This window comes from Scomber scombrus, chromosome 6 (genome assembly GCF_963691925.1).
Source record: "Scomber scombrus chromosome 6, fScoSco1.1, whole genome shotgun sequence".
Taxonomy (NCBI): Eukaryota; Metazoa; Chordata; class Actinopteri; order Scombriformes; family Scombridae; genus Scomber; species Scomber scombrus.
Window position 1 is genome coordinate 23,601,809 of NC_084975.1, and position 21,571 is coordinate 23,623,379.

General features: G+C 43.4%; 1 protein-coding gene across 8 annotated transcripts in view; it reads right to left on the bottom strand.

The window, feature by feature from the left end:
• The window catches only part of tjp1b (tight junction protein 1b), a 39,179-nt gene that overhangs the window by 5,652 nt on the left and 11,956 nt on the right, over window positions 1–21,571 (bottom strand). For 4 of the 8 annotated variants that reach the window (XM_062421341.1, XM_062421337.1, XM_062421338.1 and 1 more), the window contains exons 2-25: window positions 14,244–14,300; window positions 13,694–13,818; window positions 13,472–13,574; window positions 12,939–13,254; window positions 12,475–12,581; window positions 11,610–11,778; window positions 11,279–11,423; window positions 9,073–9,206; window positions 8,416–8,521; window positions 7,672–7,822; window positions 6,939–7,047; window positions 6,626–6,845; window positions 6,198–6,382; window positions 6,001–6,096; window positions 5,810–5,892; window positions 5,489–5,699; window positions 5,293–5,393; window positions 4,844–5,194; window positions 4,281–4,508; window positions 2,367–3,227; window positions 2,175–2,266; window positions 1,261–1,476; window positions 1,024–1,160; window positions 112–577 (exon numbers count right to left, since the gene is read on the bottom strand). In XM_062421341.1, the coding sequence (XP_062277325.1) occupies window positions 112–577; window positions 1,024–1,160; window positions 1,261–1,476; window positions 2,175–2,266; window positions 2,367–3,227; window positions 4,281–4,508; window positions 4,844–5,194; window positions 5,293–5,393; window positions 5,489–5,699; window positions 5,810–5,892; window positions 6,001–6,096; window positions 6,198–6,382; window positions 6,626–6,845; window positions 6,939–7,047; window positions 7,672–7,822; window positions 8,416–8,521; window positions 9,073–9,206; window positions 11,279–11,423; window positions 11,610–11,778; window positions 12,475–12,581; window positions 12,939–13,254; window positions 13,472–13,574; window positions 13,694–13,818; window positions 14,244–14,291 (4,760 nt within the window). In that variant the 5' untranslated portion in view covers window positions 14,292–14,300. The remainder of the gene's footprint in view (window positions 1–111; window positions 578–1,023; window positions 1,161–1,260; window positions 1,477–2,174; window positions 2,267–2,366; window positions 3,228–4,280; window positions 4,509–4,843; window positions 5,195–5,292; window positions 5,394–5,488; window positions 5,700–5,809; window positions 5,893–6,000; window positions 6,097–6,197; window positions 6,383–6,625; window positions 6,846–6,938; window positions 7,048–7,671; window positions 7,823–8,415; window positions 8,522–9,072; window positions 9,207–11,278; window positions 11,424–11,609; window positions 11,779–12,474; window positions 12,582–12,938; window positions 13,255–13,471; window positions 13,575–13,693; window positions 13,819–14,243; window positions 14,301–21,571) is intronic. The other 4 variants (XM_062421340.1, XM_062421345.1, XM_062421344.1 and 1 more) reach the window with 3 other exon arrangements.

Here is a 21,571-nt window from a genome sequence, read left to right on the forward strand (position 1 = left end):
GCAGAGGAGCGAACCCTCCCGAGAACAAACACGTCTCGTTCTGCCTCTGTAACTTCTCTCCAGGAACTTACTGCTGCTGTTTGATTTGAGTAAAATTTATGAGCGTCGTACCTTACAGGGATGGCCTTAGGGATGGCGTTGATGTTATTGTGCTGGTATTTGGGTCTGTTGTCCATAGTGCGCGTGAAAGTGTCCAGGCCGCTGTCGTGGTCCAGGGGCTGTGGTGACAGTTGAGGCTTTCCGCCGCTGTTGCTCACCACGCCGGCCTTGCTGAGGAGGTCCGTCTTCACCTGTGTGTCGTTGGGCAGGAGGTTGTGGTTGAACTTTGGGCTCTCAAATTTGCGCTCAAAGGGCCGGGCCGAGCTGGTGTAAGGCTTCGGGACGTAGCGGTTGTAGGTAGTGGGAGCACCAAGGGTCTTTGGGACTGCTGTGTCAGTGCCATTGACGGGGGACTTGTCGGGGAGGCCCCTCGGAGGCAGGTAGCCGCCTGGTGTGGGTTCGTCCCTGCTAGCCGGCCTGAGAGCTGACAGCTCAGGTTTAGGATTTGGCGAGCTCAGTGGCTCTGGTATAGAGTTCCCTGCAAATATTGAGGGAGGAAACAATCTCTGAAATACAGTCTTGATCAAATTACTTTATCTTTAGCAGGTTAGATAATGATCTATTTTTATTTAAAAACAGGCACAATAAAACAATAACATGTTCTTAATGTGTTCTGAGCTGAAACAATTAGTTAATGGATTATTAGTTAATGGATTATATTAGTTCCAGCTTCTCAAATGTGTGGCATTGCTCTGTCTATGTGATAGTAAACTAAATATCTTTGTGTTTTAAACTATAATGAAACTTGAATAATTTGAAGATGTGATTGAATCTACAGATTCATTAATAATTAAATCGATTCTTAGTTGAAGCCCAAAACGACAGATCTGAAGAGCAGAGGTGACACATTATTGCATATTTATGAACTCTAGATAAATATTACATTATATATGAGAGTCAGACAGGAAAGGTTATAGAGCTCACCATCACTGGGGCTGAGTTTAGGCAGCGTGTTGGGTGGGATGGCGGAGGCAGGTGGCCCATACTGAGAGGAGGGGCTGATCTGAGGCAGGGGTTCGTATCTTTTCTCCACTGGACTCACTTTCTCTACACTCTCAACTCTACAGCAGGACGACACAAACGACACAATCAATAAAAAAAACTCTGACTCTGCAGCAGGTGTGAGCACAGAGCTCAGGACAGTCCCGTGTGTGGTCGTACCTGTTGTACGGGTACGACAGCTGAGCTGGTTTGGGCAGGTCATGGAAGCGATTGATGCCAGGACTGGGCTGGCCCATGGCTTTGCTGTCGAAGCTACGGCGATCAAAGTAGGACAACTGCTTCCTGTAGTACTCCTCATCCTCATCTGGGTCATAGTGGTTGGAACGCACTACATCATCCAGAGGTTTAGTGTGAGGCTTCTGTGGCTCAGGAGTCCTGCGGAGGAAGCCAAGGACAACAAGTGAAACAGCTGCAAAGTATTAAAGTATGACGGCGGACACGAACATGACCTGGAGTTATTTATTCTTACATCTTTTTTTCCTAGTACTTCACAGCAGTATAACAATAACTTATAATCATGTGACATGGACCAAGATAACCTGCATACAAAGGATGGACAGATTTACTGATTAAAATGTATATAAATGCTTTTTAAGACTTTGTATGATCAGTATATCAAGTATGATGTTTTATTTTAGATGAACTACCCAGCAGCATATAATGTAGTTAGAATTAGCTCCTCCTCAACCAGCTACACATTATAATACTGCACAGGCAGTAATGCATCACTAAGATTAATCCAACAGTATAATAATTAGACTGGCCTTTCTGACACCTCAACTCATACTTTAAGTACATTTTGCAGCTTAAACTTTACTTCTAGTGTGGTGTTGCTACTTTGACTTAAATAAAACATCTCAATACTTCTTCCTCCATTTGTGAGGTTCCTAATAGTATTTTGAATCTTTACACCCCATATACTGTAAGTCTGGCTTCCAGCACAGTGACTCGGCTCCACTAGGTGGAGCTCAAACAACAATGAATGAATTAAAAGCCGCTTTTTGCAACGTTCTTTGAGTTGTCCTTCACCTACCTACTCTACAGCCTGGATTGCTATAATGAGGACTACACACCTATAGGTGGACTTCTCCTGCTCCAGGTTGCTGAGGGAATTAGCTTTGAGGACTGGGCCAGGTGCACTCACAGGTTTGGGAACATCTGCAGGCTGAAAGGCAAAGAGAGGATGTGTTTAGTGCTTCTTGCATCTTACTCGAGTTTCACTCTACAGCAGAAAATGTTTGAGCTAATGAGCCGACAGCTCTTACCCTGACTGCAGGTGACTCTCCTTCTTTAGCCCTGTCCATAGATACAGACCGTTTATTCTCAAACATCTTGACTCTGTTGAGCACTGACTGCGGTTTCATGGCCGGGTCCTCGTCCAGGTCTTCCCGGGGTGGCGGGGGCAGCGGTTTGGAGCCCGGAGAGATCGCTTGCTCGCCCGGTGAGGAAAGGGTCTCTGATTTAGGAGGGGGAATGGGTGGTTCAGAGTTCATCATAGGCTCATGCATCCCTGGCTTGTAGCCCCGGCTTGGAGGCCCGGGAATGTAGGTGGGCCTCAGACCAGAGTCGCCGTAATACTGCTTTGGGGGCTCCGGTGATCGAGGTGAATTAATGGGGAAGCAGTGAGGTTCTGACTCGTAAGGAGAGCGGGCTTCATAGCCTGTTGGAGGTGGGGGTGGGGGCGGCTCATCATAACGAATGGGCCCAGGTTTACTGTGGCGTGGTCTGCCATCGTACCCGACAGGTGGGGCCTCATCGTAGCGTGGCTGAGGAGGGCTGTAGTCCCTCGCTGGCCCATCCTCGTAGGGGGACCTGGGGTTGTAGCCCATGGGTTGCTGGTGGCCTGGCTGGTAACCTGCGGGCTGGGAGGATGAGGTCTGCTGGTCGTAGGGGGGCCACTGTTCGTTGTAATGAGGCACACGGTTGTCGTAGTGCAGGTGAGAGTCAGTGTTGTGAGGCTTTGGTTCTGTGTAGCCGCCTCCATCGTAACCGTAAGGCGGGTGGTCGTATTCACGGTATGGCTGTTTGTCCTGGTACGGCGGCTGGTGACTGTAGCTCAAAGACTGCTTCAGGCCATGGTTGACTCGCATGGGTTCGTCCATACTGTATAGATCTTTCTTATACATCTGTGAAGAAACGACACTGAATGAATACATCTGTCACATCATCATTTTGAGCTCCTAACAACCACCATGTTGAAGGACAGAGAGTCAGGGAAAAAGGATTTCCCAAAACCAGATTAAAATTAACTCGAAGTACTGGGAAATAAAGTGAAATCTTAAAAGAAATGAACATTTAAAATATTAACTAAACTATTTTTGAAAAACCCTTATCATTTAATTAAACATCAAGTCAAAGTGCAAATTACACAAGCAAACATTTGTCCATTGTTCAAAACAGTTCTGAATGCCTGTTTGACAAGATGCCTTTCAAGAATGATGATAATATTCACAAGTAGATCTTACACATTAACAGGTTTTATAAATAGTGGACTAACAAGCAATTTGTACATTTCTGAAAGGCCTCATTTCAAACATATGATGTGTAGCCTGTAGACAGCAAATCTAGTTACAGTACTTCCTATGGAAGAAGGTTTGTTTGTTGGCATCTACTCAGAACAAAACTATGGAACAGAAGACATAATGCAGTGTGTTGATGTAGGTGTGTCTTTCCATAGGGAGAATTGCTTGATGGAAATCATTACCAATAGTACTGTCTGCAGGTTAGCTTTCATCATGCAACCAACATTCAGTTTGCATCTAATGCAACGTCAAACTACTGGCACTACAACAGACGACACATCTACCATTACGATGCCACTGTAAGTGCTACTATTGTTCATCTACTGAGGAGAGTTAAAGCTGAAAGGAACCCAAAAACATTAGGAGCCATGCAAAGGAAGTAAGAGGCAACAGTTAGGGCTGGTTGTGGATGTCTTCACCCTGGTCAAAGACTCAGATGTACCAGTCCTTCTGGTCTCCCAGCCCACTGTGGTGCATGTGGACTAGTCTGTCACACATTTTCTCTGGGAGCCAGAGGCACACAGTGGGCTCAGTGAGTCACACAGTGTGGGCATGTCATGCAGAGAGCGAGTGGAAAGCATGTGCGAGAAGACAGGCAGTTAAAACAGCAGGCTGGGGCCCAGGCCCGGTCCGAGTGGCTGGTGAAACAGCGGGTACCTTTGGTTCTGGACCAGGCGGTCCAGACGGGTGGGGTTCATGTGGTGATGGGGGCTGAATAAGCTCAGGGGCAGGGCTGGGACTGCTAAGTGAATCAGCCTGAGGAGCTGCGGCTGCAGCAGACGGCTCCTCTAGGTGCATACCCTCTAGCTGTACAGGCTGCTCAACAGCAGGGGGTGCTACCACCGTCGGAGGCAACGAGGGCATGGGCAGAGCAGCCTCATCTTGCTGTGAAGTATTGTTAAAAGACATTTATAACACAGCCTGCCAAGGGCACACAAAGTACAGCTCACCCCAACACCATGATCTTCTTCCTTACACTGAATCAGTTTTACACCGGCCAGAGAAGGCACTAAAATGTGGTTTTAGATAACATACCAGTAGCTTCTAAAACATGTTTATTACTTAGCAAAGCACATGTAATCTTAACAAAGGTCAGGAAACGACACTGAACACAAAGGAGCTACTCCTCTGCTCTGCAGTCATATACTTTTAGCCATACATCCATCTCTGACAGGCACAGCCTGCAGTGGCTTGCCTGCAAAGCGAGATATGAACTTTACCTGCTGCGGAGCGGCCATCTTGAAACCAGCAGGGTCTATACGACTGGCTGGGTCAGGCTGCACTGGGTGCTGGTATCCAGGGTAACCAGGAGTGTCCTGAATTACAGGTGGGTCCTCTCGCACAGGTTCGGAAGAGCGGGTGATGGCGGGCTCCGTGGGCAGACCCACCTCGTCGTTCAAAGTCTCATCTAGCTCCTGGTCTGTGTACGCTCCACCCTCTGTGTCAGTGTCCTCATAGTCTGAAGTGTGGCGGCTGTCTGTGCTGTACATCGAGTATTCGCTACCTGGCGCCGACAAGTAGGAAAGACGGTCATCGTGGATATCCAAGTCATCCTCTGTAGTGCCATCCGCCTGAGGAGAGCAGAGAAACATTACCTCATGGCTCCAGCAGATCTCATAATGTTGTTCTATGATACAGATTTACAAAACCTAACCGGCCCCTCTCTCACCTTGCCCTCTGACACCCACACCAACTGGTTCTGCTGCTGCTGGATGGTTTCTTTAAGAGCACCGTACCAACCATCATTCATGTTGTTCAAGTTGATGGTGGCTAAGAAATAAATTAAGTAATTTCATCAAGTTAATACATTTAAAAAACAGACAATTCATTTTCTTTCTGTCTTTCAACATTCTGCGCCCACTCACTGGTGAACAGGTGGTGATTATTCTTCCTCAGTTTGATGGCTCGCTCATAGAGCTTCCTGGCGCTCTTCCTGGACTCCGGACACAGTCTGGTCCTCATGTTCTTCACACCCTGCTTATTATCAGGATTTAGGAAGACTACGATCGGATACCACTGAGCATAGTTCAGCCTATCCACAGCATTTGGGGTGATGTCCAGCACAGCGTGTTTGTCCTTCATGAAATAAAGACAGAGAAAGGGAAGCATGAAGAACATGTGATTAAATAGTCTGAAAGTCAATCCACAATGCATTCATTTTAAATAAAAAGAGGAGGCATGCTCACTCTGTCAATGATCTGCTTGATGGTATGAAGACGAATGATTCCTGAACTACGCTGGTCGGTTCCTGCGTCTCTCGGTTCACTCTCTGGGAAACAAGACAGAAGAGATTTACGTCAAACAAACAAAAAGAGAAGATACTATTCTGATTTGTGTCAGTTGCAATTATATTTACAATTTATATTTACAAACTTACTTGCAAGCTCAAAAAGATCTGGCTCTTCTCTGGAGAGTTTTTCTCGAGCAACATCAGCGATGGGCCCAAATATCACGACAGGTCTCAAGAAACCAGCTGTTAAAAAAAAAAAAAAAAAAAATCATGAGCACACTAAGAATGCAGCGTTAGTCTCACATTGACATATATGGACAAGCAGCTGTGGCCAGATTTTTCACCTTCTCTCAGTACAACCCTTTCGTATGCCGGGAACTTTGTCTGAACTGGCTGGGAGGAAAGGTCCTCTCGGCTCTTCCTCAGGTTCCTCTTCGAGCTGCGAAGACCACGGAACCTCCAGAAGTCCGCCCGGTCGCCTCCTGCTGTTTTGGGGAGAGTGTATTGCACGCTGGAGAGCTGCTCCGCTCTGTTGACACATAGCAGGAAGAGGGATAGTTCATAATGTAACACAAGCTAATGGATGTGTCATAAACTTGGCACTGCTCACCTTAACACTGCCAGCAACTAAGTACATTTCAGGGCAATGATAACAATAACAAACTTAATACAAATAAGGAGAATGACTGTCCACTGTTGTGACAAACATGTATCTAGCATGTCATTCTTTGAGAAATCTGATGTATAATTAAAGCCAAAGTGTTAGAGTCACCTGTTTTTATTAGGGATGATGCCCCTCTCCACCTCCTGGTGGTTCTTGCCGATGCGAATAGCCAGCCAGGAGCCCAGTTTTCCATTATAGAGAGTGTCCACAACACGGAACACCTCGCCCTTATTAAAGCTTAACCCATACGGAGATTCCTTCTCATACTCAAAGTGGGTCCGGATGTAGAAGGAGTCGCCAACATCAGACTCCACGATCCGCCGATACACTGAACAGGACAGAGCAGAGAGTCAGATCCACTGGACCAATGAGACCGATAGAAATCAAGGTCTTGTTGCTTCCCCTTACTCACTTCACTTACCATCTTTCTTCTTCTGGGCAAGAATTGTGACCTCTTCACCCTTAGGAAGGTCAAGGAGGAAAAGCACCGCCTCCTCGCGGATTATATTTGCAAAATCTACATTATTTACCTGGAATGTGGGAAAACAGAGATTACTGTGTCATACTTTTTACAAAATAACTTCCTTGCTATCTAGTACTTTTCAGTTTAACTTAAGCCTTCATTGTATATTGTGTGCACAACATAAAGTGTAAATCACTATTTAAATTTAGGTTTACATTTCTCTTCCTGTTCTCAGCATTGCCTGGGAAACTGCAGGTTTTACTTCACTGCAAGAACCAAAGTCATTCCTCATTATACTGGGAGAAAAGAGGAGGAGGTACAAACAGTGAGATATATGGCTGTGAGGAAATGGAACAAACACAGCGAGAGGAAACAGTTTTTTGTGTGTGTGTGCTCCCTCAGGGATATTGCTAAGAGACCGGCCTGGAGGTAAAGGAATTTTGGAGCAGCCAGCGTGTAAAACCGTGAATAAAAGGGAAAGCTTGAGACACATACCCCATAAAACATGGCTGTTTACAGACACTATCAGATACCCATTGTTAAAACAAAGGGAAGAAAAAAAAAGATCAATTGCAACACAGTTTTTGAAGGATAACTTTTTTTTCAGCAACTCTAAAGTAAAACAACCACATCAATTCTGAAAACTGCAGTCAGCTCATACATTGCACTGTGTAAAAAATAAAGTATCTACCCTGAGAATTTGGTCGCCCTCCTCCAGTCCCTCCTTAGCAGCTGGGCTATCCTCCAGCACTCCAGCAACGAAGATGCCCACGTCATTCCCCCCAGCCAGCCGCAGCCCCACACTCTCCCCCTTCTTGAACTTCACCAGTTTCATGCTCGGCCTGAGGATGAGGGAAGAAGATAGTTAAGGCTGCTTTTCTTTGACATGGCACCATTTGATGGCGTTTCCTTTTCTCCAATGCAAACTACACTTTATGAATAATAAGTGAATCTTGGCTGCCAGCCAGGTTTTTCTTTTGTTGAGAGACTGTTTACTTTTTAGTGAGTTTGCAAAAGCAAAGATGTAAAATTGCTCTTTAGAAAAGGAAATATACAATCCTAGGGAACATTTGAATTCATTTCAACGTTTTAGCTATGGACCAAAATAACCACAGACAAGTGTTTGTCTCATGTACAAGCACTGACACATTGTGCATTCAGTCATATTCAAAGCCGCTTATTCAACTTGCCAGCAAACAAGTGCGTGCAACGTTTTTTAAGGCACTGAATTCTCTGCTTTCTATAGATAACTCAGGGCACGATGTGCACAGGAGCATTTCAAAAACTGTCGCTATGGAACTGCACATTAAAAGTTTCCCCTCACAGTCGCCTTCTCATCTGATTAAGTGTACTGAGAGCTAATGGACGTTTGGCTGTAGTTCCTCAGGAGACTGGTATATTTTATGGTATGGTTTATGATGCTGTTGATTTTTACCGTAGGATGCTATCGTCATGAGCAGCGCTTGGCACAGGGGCATCAGAGGGACTGACTGGCAGGTCTACATCCGGCTGTCCAGGCTGAGCATACACCGGCTTGGGCTCTGAAAACACACACGATGACACGTAAGTAACGAGACAAGTGAATAACATGCGCTTGCTTGAAAAAAGGAAAATACCCAGAACATTGTGACAAATTAACAACACTACATTTACATAAGTTAAATTGAGAATAACTGCACCGATGAAAAACAACTGCTCAAAACCACACAGGCAAAACATTATCACATTGACACTTGTGCACACAAGCACACACACACACACACTCAAGGCACACAGCGTCCTGAGCAGGGAGGTCAAACAGAAAAGCAGCAGAGTGCTGCAGGCCGGGAAGGAACGTCAGACTCGATCAGCTCATACGGTTTATTGTCACTTGGCTCTAGGCAAACTCAGCCATGCTCAGCAGGCGTCTGGATCTAACTTTTTTTTGTATTTGTGCTTATAAAAAGGGCAAAAATGACTAGTTCAAACAAGATTTCATTTCACTATTATGAAGTCATCTGAATGTCTGCTGCTGATGACAGACAGGGAAATACTTGCTGAAATGTTTTGTTGCCTTACAAGTATAATAAAAACTGAGTGTTGTATCTCTGACCTGGGAGTGGTGGGAGTTGTTTCTCCTCTCTGGCAATAGCCGGCTCCTTCGGTTTGGGCAGAGGAATTTCTTCTGCTAGCTTCGCTGGTGTTGAAGCCGCTTTCGAGACCCGTTCATCATCACGACTTCTGTGACTGCAGACAAAAATAGAAATTTTTGTACAATGTATCTTAAGAAAAGGCTGACATTATAAATAGTGTATTCAGGAGATGTTGAGCTTGGAGGCAGCAGGAGAGCTTTAAGGATACAACATCTTGACTACACACTACAACTAGGCTGTACTCTTAATACAAAACCTACACAGCATTTAATTTCCTCCTCAGTTCAGTGGACAGGCACCAGCTGAGAAAAGAAAAACAGGTGAAAAGAACAGTTCAGGTCTTAAGCTGTATCTTAGTCTTGAAGGTCACAATTTTGCCTTTCCTTCTCTTTTGTGCTCTATTTTTAGAGCAGCTTATCTAAGGTGTCAGAGTGGATTCTGTCCTCCAGGTGAATTTCACTGTGTGACTCTGGCTAAAAACCAGGAGAGGCTTGACTTGAATGCCAGTTTTTAAATGGTACGGTTGAGCAAACTGATGCACAGTGACCCCGGCCAATTATGAGTGGAAATGATGACAGGATTTCCTTGTGTTTTTGATAAATGGTGTCAATACCAAAGAGTTTGTCAGAGAGGACTCAGAAGAGAACAGAGGGGAAGCTAAGCCAACTTCTCAGTGGTACAGCTTACTGGCACAACTTTACTGGCCAAGTATTACTTTATTCACAAGGTGAGGTGAGGGACAAAACTACCAAGAAGGACCCTGTTTGAAGTGACTGCAGTGGAACAAACTTCTCTTTCAACTCATCCTGGAGGTGGCCCTACTTTTAACTGCCAACTTCCTGGAGTGAGAGAAAGGTCACAGGTCACAAATCAGGTTTAGATAAACAATAGCATCCCGTCCCAACATCTCCTTCCTGTTAATTAAAATACTTTCTTAAATGAATTATTCAAGCATTTCAGTGGCTTAGATGTCAGGAAATCATTACAAAACATTTTTGCTTTTTGTGAGCACCGCTGAAAAGACAATCTGTTCAACAGAGAAGAAAGAGCATTATTAAGCCAGACATCCACAGATATAAAGACAGGATTCCTGACAAAAGCTCAGCCACATGAAAAAAGAGGAGACAGTTGACACTGATAGTTGGCGACGTCCGTTTTTTTCCCTCAGTGTTGAAGCCATATTGTCCTTGTGCCAAACATGCGGTTTGTCCACCAAAATATTCAAGGACACAGAGATTTTGTGACACTTTCACGGGACGCTGTCATCTCAAGTCAAAACAAGACATGTCACTGAATAATTGATGCCAATTCAACAATATTTTATCAGGTAAAAGTTTCCCAGACAAGAATTCATCACTTCTCTGTTGTTACAATGGCTGCAAGTCTACAGTTTGTCACAATATCTACAACAAGATCTACTTCTCTAATAATGTTCTTTAAAGCTATTCAGGGTTTACTGCTAGTCTATTACTACTATTACTACCTATTCACAAACTTACGGTACTCTCCAGCTGGTGGCATATCAAGGGGATAAAAAGAGCAATATTTAACACCAGACAAATCTTATTGAGTGTCTTTCTGTCAGTGTTGGTGAGACTCCACTTTTGCCACTTAAGATCATTTCGCAGTGTTTGCAACTGATGCTTCAAAAATCCTTTGTTGCTGCTTGAAAATGACAGATGACATTTAATCCCAGAGACGCAGTAATATGGGTCAACAACTGAACTTTGACTAAACTAAACTGAGTATTTTGCAGCTTCTATCTTTCTCAGGTTGCTAAGCGGTGTGAAAAAAGCAACAATTGTGGTGCTCTGCTGAGTTTAAATGAAGAATTAATGAGGCGCATTCAAACAAGGTTACAGTCAATGAAGTGCCGGATGGGCTGATCGCTGGTATTAACCTCAAACATAAAAATTGAAAGTCCTTCACAACTCAACAAGCCCCAACAACAAAACAAAAACAAGCCGGTATTAACTGGCTTTGACAATTGGAAGCTCCTCTGTTAAATAATGTGGCCTCTACTGGATTATTTTCTGTTGAAATGTCCATTATTGTGGGAACTGGGTCACTATTGTTTAATATGAAAAGCAGAGACTGAATTATCTCCACATGATTATTATTCTACACTTATCTGCAGGTTGCAATTTGCGGGCGGATGATCCTCACCTGCCGTTGCTGATTTGTGGTGGGGAGTGTCTTGAGTGGTCTGAGGGTTCAGATCGTCTGTCTGGGGAGCGGGAGCGGCTGCTACGATGTCTGTCATGCGATCGATTGGAATGGTCGGATGCCAGAGAATGGATATCTGAAATGTCTGATCAAACAAGAGCAGTATTTAATTTCCTCCTCAGTTCAGTGGACACGCAGCAGCAGAGAAAAGAAAAACAGGTGAAAATAACAGTTCAGGTCTGAAGCTGTATCTTACAGCTGTTCAACGACTGCAGTCTGAGATACACACTGACATGACCGGCTTTTAATCCAACACTTAAACCACTCTCACCGTCTCGGTCAGAGGCGTTGGCTGAAGGAATGCTGTCATCAAGGTCAGGGATGTTCAGCAGGGTCGCCCTGTCGTCCCTCTGAACAACCATTTTTAGCTTGCCCTTTGACCTTTCTATCAGTTTCTTGGCATCTATCAAGGAGAGGTTCTCTGTCACTGTGCCATTAATCTGTGAGGAGCAGGAAAAAAAAGACCCATTAGCCGTGACATGACGAAGAACAATTTTTTCCCACTGCCAAGGAATTTGAAACAATGTCTTTGTTTCACATTTTAATACAATAATACGTTCACAAATGGATTGTTATCTTAACAGCAAGAGATCAGATGCAAATTAGCTGCAACACTGCTCCTCTTTGTCGTGGTGAAATCAAATTAGAAAGCTATGAGAGGCAGCCTAGACAAGGAAAAATGACATGCAGCCAAGGCTCAGATACAGAATAGGCAAATTCTGCCCAGTGTCCATTTTATTAACCATTTATCTGTGAAGCGCTGCTGTTAAAAGAGAGTGACATGACACGTGCGAGAAGGGCTGGATGTGAGAAATGTTTGATTCAGTTCAAAAAGTACCTGTTATGCACATGGAGCACTTTATGTGTGCTCCAAAAAGAGCTGACCTTCATCAAGCAGATCAAGCTGCAACTGTAATTGCTGTTATGCAACATTAGACAGCACATGACATATAGTAGTAAAAAAGCACAGCGTGGCAGTACACATTACTTGTCAATTTCAGCATTTTACCAGTTATTTTTTGAATTTCTATCAATACAAAAAATGAAAAAACAGGAAATAATGCAACATTTTCACTTGTTTCATTAATCTTTATTGTTTAGTTGTGATTCTCTCCCTCCTCCACTCTGTCTCTCACCTTCAGTACAACGTCCCCTTCCTGGATGTTGCCGTCCCTGGCAGCCAGGCTCTCAGGGGAGATGTCCTTGACAAAGATGTGGCTGGCCAGGCGAAGGCCATATTCTGCTTACAAAGTGAACGACAGCAACAAAGACCACGTTAGCACAGAGTTCACGTGACGAGAGCACATGGACCACACTTTGCTGACACCCGCTGCTCCCGCTGGGATTAACGGTACTGATTAAAGAAGATTAATTGCTCTTCTACTTAGATTTACTTGAGTTAACTTGGATTTTGCTGTGGCTGGCAAGTTTTGTTTACTCTGGCAGTTCACCAGTGCTGATTTGGAGGTCTAATTCTCTTCTAAAAGTCAGGCTGTCTTTTAATACTTGGGTAAATAAAATGGCAGGTGATTTCCTGGATTACCAGCAACTGCAACTTGTCCAAAAACAGATTCTGTATCCCCGACTTTGTGAGCCTCACCTTCATTCTTGCGGGATTTGACAAGTGTGACCTTGGCAGGGCGTGGGGGCAGGTTGTGCGAGTGGCGGTCTGACCGTGGGGAGAGACTCCTCTCCCTCGAGCCGCTGCGTTCGCGTTCCCTGTCCCTTCGCCCGCTGCTTCGGCCGCTGCGCCTGCCCATGGCTCCGCCCACGCCGCTGTAAGCACCGCTGCGTCCGCTCCGTGTCTCGTATATCTCTTCATCGTAGCTGTCCTCCTCCTCGTCATGCTCTGACATAGTTTCCCGCTCCCCTAGGCGGCCCATGGGGACATGCACCTTCCTCTTTCGTCTGATTGTCTGCCAGAATGAAATGAGATATTAGAAGAGCCTGACAACACATCAGCTACAGTAAGAGGAATCAATCAGTCCCCTGATCAAGCACGATCAATTGTGAAATATGAGAAAAGGCAAGCATAGGATGTTTAACATATCATTCAGATTAATATAAATATGACCTCTCTTTTTCTGAATCATTGTCTTCTTCAACAATTCATGAAGCGCTTTTTACACTCACAATTTTGGCAATTTTCCCACTTTTACGAAGCTGCTGGACTGCGTACGCGTGCTCCACATTGTCCATGGAGACAGCATTGACCATAACGACTCTGTCATTTTCCCTACAGAGAGGAGAGACACTGAGAACAGACATAGTGGAGTCCTTCTGGAGCAGGCAGGGTAATTTAATACGAATAACTAACAATCTGACCAGGCTTCCAATAACACAACAAAATCTTACTGTAGTAGGCCTTCTGCCGGGCCGCCTTTCAGCACATCCGAGATGACAATGGAGGTCTCGCCACTCTGAAAATGAGGGTTATCCCGACCTCCTGATATGGCTATCCCGAAGCCAAACCCTGGTGCCTGCAAACACAGAAACAAACACTTTAAGATGCTGATTTTAGGTGGATGAAAAAATACATATAATTTGCTAGAAGATAAGACCAAATAAGTATTTTGCCCTGGTTTGTTTGTGAACAACCAGGGAACAAACTAATTTAAAACCAAAGAAGGAATAGTTGTAGTTATATATATTAACAGCCATGAATGTCAGAGAAGATGATGTGAAAGAAAAGCTCCTCTGTTTTTTCTTATCTTCCTGCAACTGTGTACAAACTGTGCCCACTTTTGATAGTGATTGTGCAGTGGAGATAGGAGAGAAAGAAAACAGAGGGATGAGGGCAAAGATAACAAGACAAACACACGGGACAGACGGATATCTGGACCAGGACCAGGATTCAACAGAGGTAAGTAGAGAGAGCATCTGAGGGAGGATACCAAAAACTCACCCTGTGTAGTGTTACTGTGTGCTGTTCCCAAATGACAGTCTCCTCCATTGCTGCGCTCTAGAAAAACAGAGATACAGATGACAGTGTGATTAACATGACAGATCAAACCATTTCTAAATCTAAAGAAGAAAATTAAGGCAACACAAGTTCTGCTGGACTGATTATCGTGTGGTGAAAGAGACACGTGTTCAGTCACCAGACATGTAACGTGTCCTGACCAAGTTTTCTTACACAAAACAGCCAATGTCCCTACAATATAATCTCCAACAACAGTGAATTTAACCTTTATCAAAGTCAGAAAGGTCAATCATCATCTTTTTTTAAATGATGTATGTCAGCTATCTGCTGTATAATGTGTAAACGTGTTGTTGCTTCCAGGCACATATGTCCATTTAACATGACTGTAGCATGCATTACATTAGACAGAGTGAAGAAAATAAGTAATTTTTGAGTAATTATTTGGATGATTCATTTTTTAAAATAGTATCATGAGGTATTTTTGTTTTATTGTATTATTTGCATCACTCCTACATCATAAATAAAGCATGTCAAGAAATACTAACTGAACTACCAAGAACAAAAGAACAGAAAGACTAAAGTAACAATTTTGAAAGGCATTTAAGTATTTAAACTGTATTTTAGTGAAGCCTGTGTCATTCCTTGAGTACGAGTTTCTACTAAAAAGGAGAGAAAAGCAATCTCAGTGTTTGAGTTATTTCAGACACAAAATTTAATAAGGACACAAACTGTCACTGAACTCATTGCACGTAGCAGGTTATTGACTTTGTTTTTACTCTGTTGCTTATTTACAGTGATAAAGATAGCAGCACTATGCTGCACCCACACATTGCCAATCAAACAGACCACACACACACACACACATACACACTTTCAACATGTAGGTGTCAGTCAGGAAACGCTCTTCTTTATAATGAGTCCACTGTATGCGGTCCCGTGTTTACAGTGTATTGAATACAATAGGCACAACAAGCCCACACAGTGAAAGACAGTCTTTGCAATTAAAGCACAACCCGTCGTCACATTAACAACCGGAGAGGATAAGATGAAGGTCGACTCCTTCAGCTGTGAGGTCAGCATTGTCCTCTGCGCCCTACAGCTCACTTCTTATCTCAGCTTCTGTATCATTTCACCTCCGCCACAATCTCACGATACATTAGACATTCAATGACGGCATATAAAATACTATCAGGTCCATCCATTTGAGGCAAATTACAACCTACATCGCAGCACCTAATGCAATGACCCCCATTCGTCATGTAAATTGATCCCAGGTCTGTGACCTTAATAGGTGAGACTATCACACATTTCCCTCCTGCTTTGCTGGTAATTTCTTTGACACCCCCGACGCTTACAGTACGGACTAGCTCGGCAGAAAACACATTGGAAAGAATGATCTCATGTTGCGGCGCACTAAAGTGTGATGAAAGATGAGGGAGGGGAGCTGAATCTTATATTAAAAGCAGCATCAGTTTCAGCACTTGGCCTTTCTCTGACATCAACCACAACTCTGCTGGCAGCTCCAAACCCGAAACATCTAGCAGGTGTCAGTCGGACATCATATGAAAGATTGATAAGCGCCCATATTAACATGACAACCTGCTAATGGCAGTCGCTATCGAGTTCCTAAAAGTGATAATGATGCTTCCATCTTGGAGGAGGAGTCGCTACAATTTCAAGAAACATCTTCTAAGTTTGAAGGAGAACAACGCCCGACTTTGTTTGTGTCTAATAGAGAAGTCTGAGGCAGTAATTTAGCCGACTGAATGTGTTGCTGTTCTGTTTTATTTATTTTTTACCACGCTGGCTTCCTTCAACACATCGTCCTTATGTCTGTCGTGACCTGTCGGCCATGTGCCAAACGTTAGCCGGTCGTCTGGGAACACAGGCAGCTGAATAAATCGACACAAGTGGCCCCGGACGTTCTCGGCTTGGCAGCAACTGTCGCAAACCTCTCGAGCTGCTTATGGTGGGTGAAAAAAAAATGAAAAAAAAGAAGTTTGAACAAGGCCACCCCCTCCCCGCCCCCCTCCTGGCCTTTTACATTGAATGCTGCAGCTCCTGAGAGAGAGGAAAAAAAGACATCTGAATATTAAAGAAGACTGAAAAAAGAAGTATGAATTCTCTGGAAAGTTTGCTCTTTAAGGAGGAGGGGGGGGAGGAGGATTTATGCTTGTGTCTTCTTAATCAGCACTGTGGAAACGCTGATGCAAAGAAGTCTTAACATTTGGTGTAAATTTATCGAGGGGTGTTTGGCACTCGACTGAAAAGTTATGGTAGGCACTTGTTTCCAGTTGACATTTCTACTTTCAGAAATGTTTATAGGCTTTAATGCAGCATAACACAAACATGCACACAAACAAACGTATAATATTTAAGGCGCCGTGTTGCAGCCGGGTTGCGAGAAATGTGATTTTGTCGTCTGGAAAATATGATTAGAGAGCGCTCCCAATATAAATAAATCACCATAAAATTAATGGTATGTGAAATTCCAAATGGAGGAAAAACAGGAGGGATTGAAAAATGGAGGAAAAACTAAACAGAATTTAGGAGGGGGGGGGGACACAACAAAAACAAAAACAGATTTAGCAGGGTCCTGCAGTGTTTCCTCGCTCCCACCCTCCCTCTCTCTCTCTCTCTCTCTCTCTAACACACACACACCTTTCATTTTGAAGGGATTTAATTTTGCTTTCTCCTCCCGCAGAGCTTGTTGCTCTGGTAACAGAGGGGGGAACAGTGTGGTGTTGTTCAAGTGGCCTGACATTTTCAGGCCGTGTCTGAAGGTTCCTCTCGACTGTGGGAGGTTTTTAAAAAAGACACGGCTGAATTAATTTGCAAACAAAAGCCTCTTTTTTACATTTGAGATGAGCTCTATTAAACTGCTGATATGTCTACATCTCAACACAGTCTGCACTAATGGCTTTTAAGTCTGTCCTAAAACAAACATGTTACCATTTTCTTTTGATCACCTTAAAAGTGCTGTGCTTTGTAGGATTTAACAAAGATGCAACAAACGCAAAAAAATAACACTATTTATTTACATGGCATTTTTTGTATTCAGTCCTACGACCAACCAAACATCTTAGTGCCCTATTCAGAGCTAAAGACATTAATCCCATGAGAGTAAACAAAGAAGTAAGTCAGAAGTAGGAGGCGTGACTCTGCTCCGCTCCTATATATGTGTGTGTGCAGATTATAGTAAAGTCCCATCAGCATCCAGTAACTGATGAGTTTTTATTGTGTACGACCTTTACGGCCACAAACAACTGGTGCCAACAGAAGCTTCATGCCACAAGCCAGAGCCAGTGCTGGCAGCCGCTCCACAGTGGAGACACACCATGTTGGTTGGGTCATGCTTGGGGGATTACAACCAGGCAACTTGGGAGCCAGCACTACGACACAGATGGACTATAACACAGATGGATCACACAGCTGAGAGTTGAGGACAGACACGAAAACTGTCCTTTCCTTTATTGAATTTATAAATCTATAAGCCGTCTATGTTTATCCGAGTTTCTTTTTTTTCTTTTGCACGCTGAGCTCTGCTAAGTAAACGCTATTTTGTTCTGCTGTGCCACTTTTCATATGTTTAGAAATAAAGTCTAGCCCTTAAACAGGCAACGTGCACCGGGAGATACAGACTCTTTAACACCCTGATAGGAGCATGATTGGTTAAGGTTGTTGTTCAATTGTGTGTGCCTTGAATTGGTAGAACTAGATTGGTAGAATTGAAGCTTGTGGTAGGTCTATACTTTGATATAAATAATAAAATTAGTTTAGCAACTAGTATGTGTAATAACAATGAAAGGAAGAATGTATCACTTCACTTTATCAAATAAAGCATTCAATTGTATACCATTGTGACCTTAATAGGGACAATGTATCTTGAAGAAGCTACAACTCATAAAAATTCAAAATATACAAAATATATTTATGGAAATGTTTGACTTAGCTGCCTGTTTAAGGGCTAGTTTGAATTTTGGAGGACATTTTTAGCAACAATAACCCCCGACACACGTGCGAACTGGTGCTCCAGTCTGAGACAAGAACAATGAATATGAAGAGATTTTGGCAGCTGTTGGCATGCCTACCAGCCACTTTGGCAGGGTACCTGTCTTTTGACAGTTGTTTTCAAATTCAAAAATCTATTTGGCTGGAAAAATAGTGAAAGGAGCTCATCATCTGGGTTTTATTCCAAGTCATGTCTCGCATCTCTGCCTTCTTCTTCCTAACTTCCCAGACTCTGTCCTGCAGCCACCACAAAAACAGAAAAAAATCAACTGAAACAATCCTGAAATGTGAATTTCCAAAGCGCGTCTAACATCTTTGCTGTATTATAAACACTGATACAGTTTAGATGAATTCATGTAAGCAAAAACTGAACCCAAAAATCCCCCAAAATAAAAGAAGAAAGTCTGTCTTCTTGGAGACAAAAATAAACAATGAATCATCACAATACTACCCAACACGACCCATGACGAGGGAAGCTGAGATGGTGTTTCATTTTGTATTCACTTTGGAGGATCATTAAAATTAAAGAGTGCATGTTCCAAGACTCCCTATTCAGCATAAAAATAAAACCATATTTCTTCCAAAAGAAAGAACTGAGGCACTGTGGTGGCGTGTTCAATCCTCTGACTGAGAGCATAGATTTTGTTGCTGTAGTGTGGTTTGGGGGATGAGGCAGAACCTTATTCAATTTTGACCACTCTGAGACAAGAGGAGCTAAAAATAGTTCTCATTAATTCTGCCGTTGTGATGCTGCAACAGCGTGATTTAAGGGAAACTTGCAGCATGAACACTGGAGAATGTTTAATGACCTCTTGTTATTTTAAACGCAGCAGATTGACTCAGACAAAATGATGCAATACAGAAAAGAAAATGAATTAAGTTTCCTCTCTAAGTAGGGCCCATTCGTTGGTTTTTGTCTGCAGGGTCTAAAGACAACAAAGAGAGGTTGATCAATTTCACAAATCCTTTATGTGGCTATTAAAAAAAGAAGAAGAAAAAAAGATTTAAAATGGAGGCGAGTTAATGCTGGTGCCAGGATTCTCACATGTTACACAGAGTGGTAGTAAAGCACCAGATTTAGCTCATAGTTTACTGCAAAAAAAAGCCTTGGGAACGTTACTTGTGAGGTTTGAAGATGCAGAAAACCACAGCTCTTCTTTTTTTCCCCCCCTGGTATCAGTTTGAGATAAGACACCACTCTTTTTCTGGAGACCCAAATGAGCTCCCCCTCCCCACTGCAACCACAGATGAGTTCCCACGTGATAAGAGCAGCACTAAAAGCTCTCTGAGGCTCCTGCAGTAACAAAACTAAGAAAAAAAACCTCCAATTTGTTAAAAAAAGGTTTTATATAATCAAAATCCTGCAACCCCGTTAAATCAAATTAGGAATAAAATCGACAAAAACGACTTGCACATCAGTAGGGTAACAAATTGCTACAAAAGTCCAAAGAAGCAGCACACTTTCAGGAACATTGTGTGAGTTGCACTGCGGCCAAAGACGGAAAACAACAACAGGATCACACTCTGCTGCTGGCAGTGAAGCAGCAAACAAGTAGAATAAGATGATTGATCACTTCAGAAATTGAAAACGATGTGCCGGGGATGTGCTGACAACTGCTAAAACTTCCCTCGCCCCCCCCCCCCCCCCCTCGGAAAAACGTATTCAAATGCTAATGAGGGCCCATGCCTTAACACCATTCAGGTGGAAGGGGTAGGGGGGGTAGAAGGGGCTCCCCTGAGAGTTAAGTGACATTCAGCACATGTAACATGGTTGGACACTGTACTGCAGATCTCTAATGGAGGGCAGAGAGGGAGGGATGCAGCATTGAAAGAGCGATAAGAAGGTCAAGAGATGAAACCCATTAACTCTGACATAAAACTTAATCGCCGGCCATTACAGCTGCGAAAGACACACACTTGTATTATTTAAAAAGACTACAGTTAAACACAAGACTTCCTCCTCGTCTTTGTTTTTGTTGCCAAAGTATTCAGACTAAACTGGATGCTTGACGGTTAAAAACAGCAGATCAGAGGTACTTACATCAGTTCATCCTGCTCACTACAGAGGATGCAGACAAAAAGCGTCTCCAGCCTCCAGCTATTTCTCAGTAAATCCAAGCAGGAGATTCCTGCAGACGCAAATCAGCAGCCTCCGTGCATGACCGCACCAATCAGTGCTGGGAGGGACTTGCCCCCACCTCCTCTTTCCCCCCCCCTCCTTTCTCTTTCTGAAACAACTGAAATTACGACCACAGGTGAAGGGTTATGAAACACACCCCGCAGCTGCACTCTAACACTTCCTCTGTCCCGCAAGGGTTTCTGTACTCTCTCGACATCTTACTTCAAAATACATCCCCCCCCCCACCCCCTCCTCCTCCCCACCTCAAAACTCTCTCCTTACACGCTCATGGGATCGAAGCAAATCCCCTCTGGCTTGGCAGCGATCTGTGTGGGATCTGCAGTTCCGCTACAGCATGGGACTCCTCTGTACTAGCGAACATCCATCCGCAGTGTAAACTGCTGTATCGGACTTAACCCTCAAGCTGCCGCGCCGGACCTGAGCTGAATCCGTCAATTTCTCTCAGCGTGTGGGTGGACATTATCACGTCCCTTCTCCTCCTCCTCAGGTGTGCTGCATTATGTGCATAAATTATGCTCAACGTGTCAGTGACATCGCACAGAGGATGATCAGCCATCCAACTGACAGATAATCATTAACAATGCATGAAGACGTAATACTATTTATTTATTTATTCTTTACTGCAGCTGATCAGGTGAAAACAACACAAACATAACATCCCCATTAAATTTTTACCACTAAAGAAAATGAACATTTGCAAAGCAGCTAAAAATAAAAACCAAAATTCAACAGCCCTTGAAAAAAAAGGAGGCTGAGAGGAAAGCAAAGAAGGCACATGAGACTTGTGTAACATCCCACATACACAAGGAAGGCTGCTCAGGGAAATTGTGACATCTGAACAAATGGATAATAAAGCAACATGACATGTTTAGCAGCCATTTACTATACATGAGAGCAGTGCCTGCTACTGCTGCTTCAGTGCATAGAAATATTAATAATGTTGATGTGTGACTGAGTAAATGCATTAAAGAAACTAACACTCTATTAAACACAGATGTTAAAATGCTGTAATAGTAAATCTTTGCTCTTCTTTTCAAGTATAATGAACGCTGCATTTAAAAATAAAATAAAAAATGACCAGCTGGATCATGGCGTTTGATTAATGCTTTCTATACAATATTCTATATGCTATATATTAAAACTATCTTCTAATGTGGTT